The 965-nt window shown below is 52.2% G+C and overlaps 1 protein-coding gene across 1 annotated transcript in view; it reads right to left on the bottom strand.

The window, feature by feature from the left end:
* Positions 1-965, bottom strand: part of LOC119593542 (regulating synaptic membrane exocytosis protein 2-like) — a 102,095-nt gene that overhangs the window by 685 nt on the left and 100,445 nt on the right. The window contains exon 5 of the mRNA XM_037942504.1: positions 14-233. Coding sequence (XP_037798432.1) covers positions 14-233 — 220 coding nt within the window. The remainder of the gene's footprint in view (positions 1-13; positions 234-965) is intronic.

The following is a 965-nucleotide window of genomic DNA, read 5'->3' as shown; positions in this document are numbered from 1 at the left end:
GAGGCGCGTTTACCTGGTCTGAGGTGCCCCACTGTGTCCGCTATACTCCCCTTCTTGACTTTCTCAATGAGAGCGCCGATCTTCCCACTCTCGAGGATCTGGCCGCCGCCCACCTTGAGGCCGAGAATGGCGGCGCTGAAGGTTGGCCCGACCTCGCCCTTGATGTACTTGTTGAGAATCATGTGCCCGATCATACGCGTTCCGTCCTGGCTAGGCTGCCACGAGACTGGGTGCTGCGGGGTCATGGTGGCACCAGGTCAGTCATGCATCAGCCACAAGTTAGGTCACGTGAGAGGAAGCGAACCGCGCACGTGGGTGTTAGGGCGCCCACGTGGGGTGAGGAAGCGGCCTCATTACCAGACGCGGAAGGCGGTGAAGTGTGAGGGTCTGCCACAACGGCAGCCCCAGTGTTTAAGAAATATGGGAAATGGATCAAAGACAGAGAAAGAGAGAGAAAACAAAGACTGAATAAGAAGTTTTGCTGTACATGTGAAGCGCAAGTCGATGTTTGGGCGTGATGAAGGTCGGTCATGATACAGGGATTAGTGTGACGTGTGGAAGGGGAGACGCAGGGAATCAGAGCTCGCAGGCACGCACAGGAATAATCACACAAGGGAGAGGAAAATAATATGTGAAGTAGATAAAGAAGGACAAAAATAACCCTTCTGAGCCCACCCCTCCCTTAAAAACTATGAAGGGAATCAAGACGTTGGCCTCAATATGACATTCTGGATCATATTCGAGTCCAAGAGAAAGGTCGGGCGATTCCCTTCAGGTACGCGAGTGAGATGCTTCACTCACACCCACGTACCATTTACTCACCTTCATCACGACAGCCATAGGTGGTTACTCATCGTAAGTGGATGAGAGGGCGGACGGGTGAGGGCGAGGATGTGCTTGGATGAAAAATGGCAATATTGGATGGATGTACGATAAGTACAATGCCAAGAAATGACTTAGATGGA

Source organism: Penaeus monodon, chromosome 32 (assembly GCF_015228065.2).
Source record: "Penaeus monodon isolate SGIC_2016 chromosome 32, NSTDA_Pmon_1, whole genome shotgun sequence".
Lineage (NCBI taxonomy): Eukaryota > Metazoa > Arthropoda > Malacostraca > Decapoda > Penaeidae > Penaeus > Penaeus monodon.
Note: the sequence above shows the minus strand (reverse complement) of the source record. Positions and strands in the feature narration are given on the sequence as shown.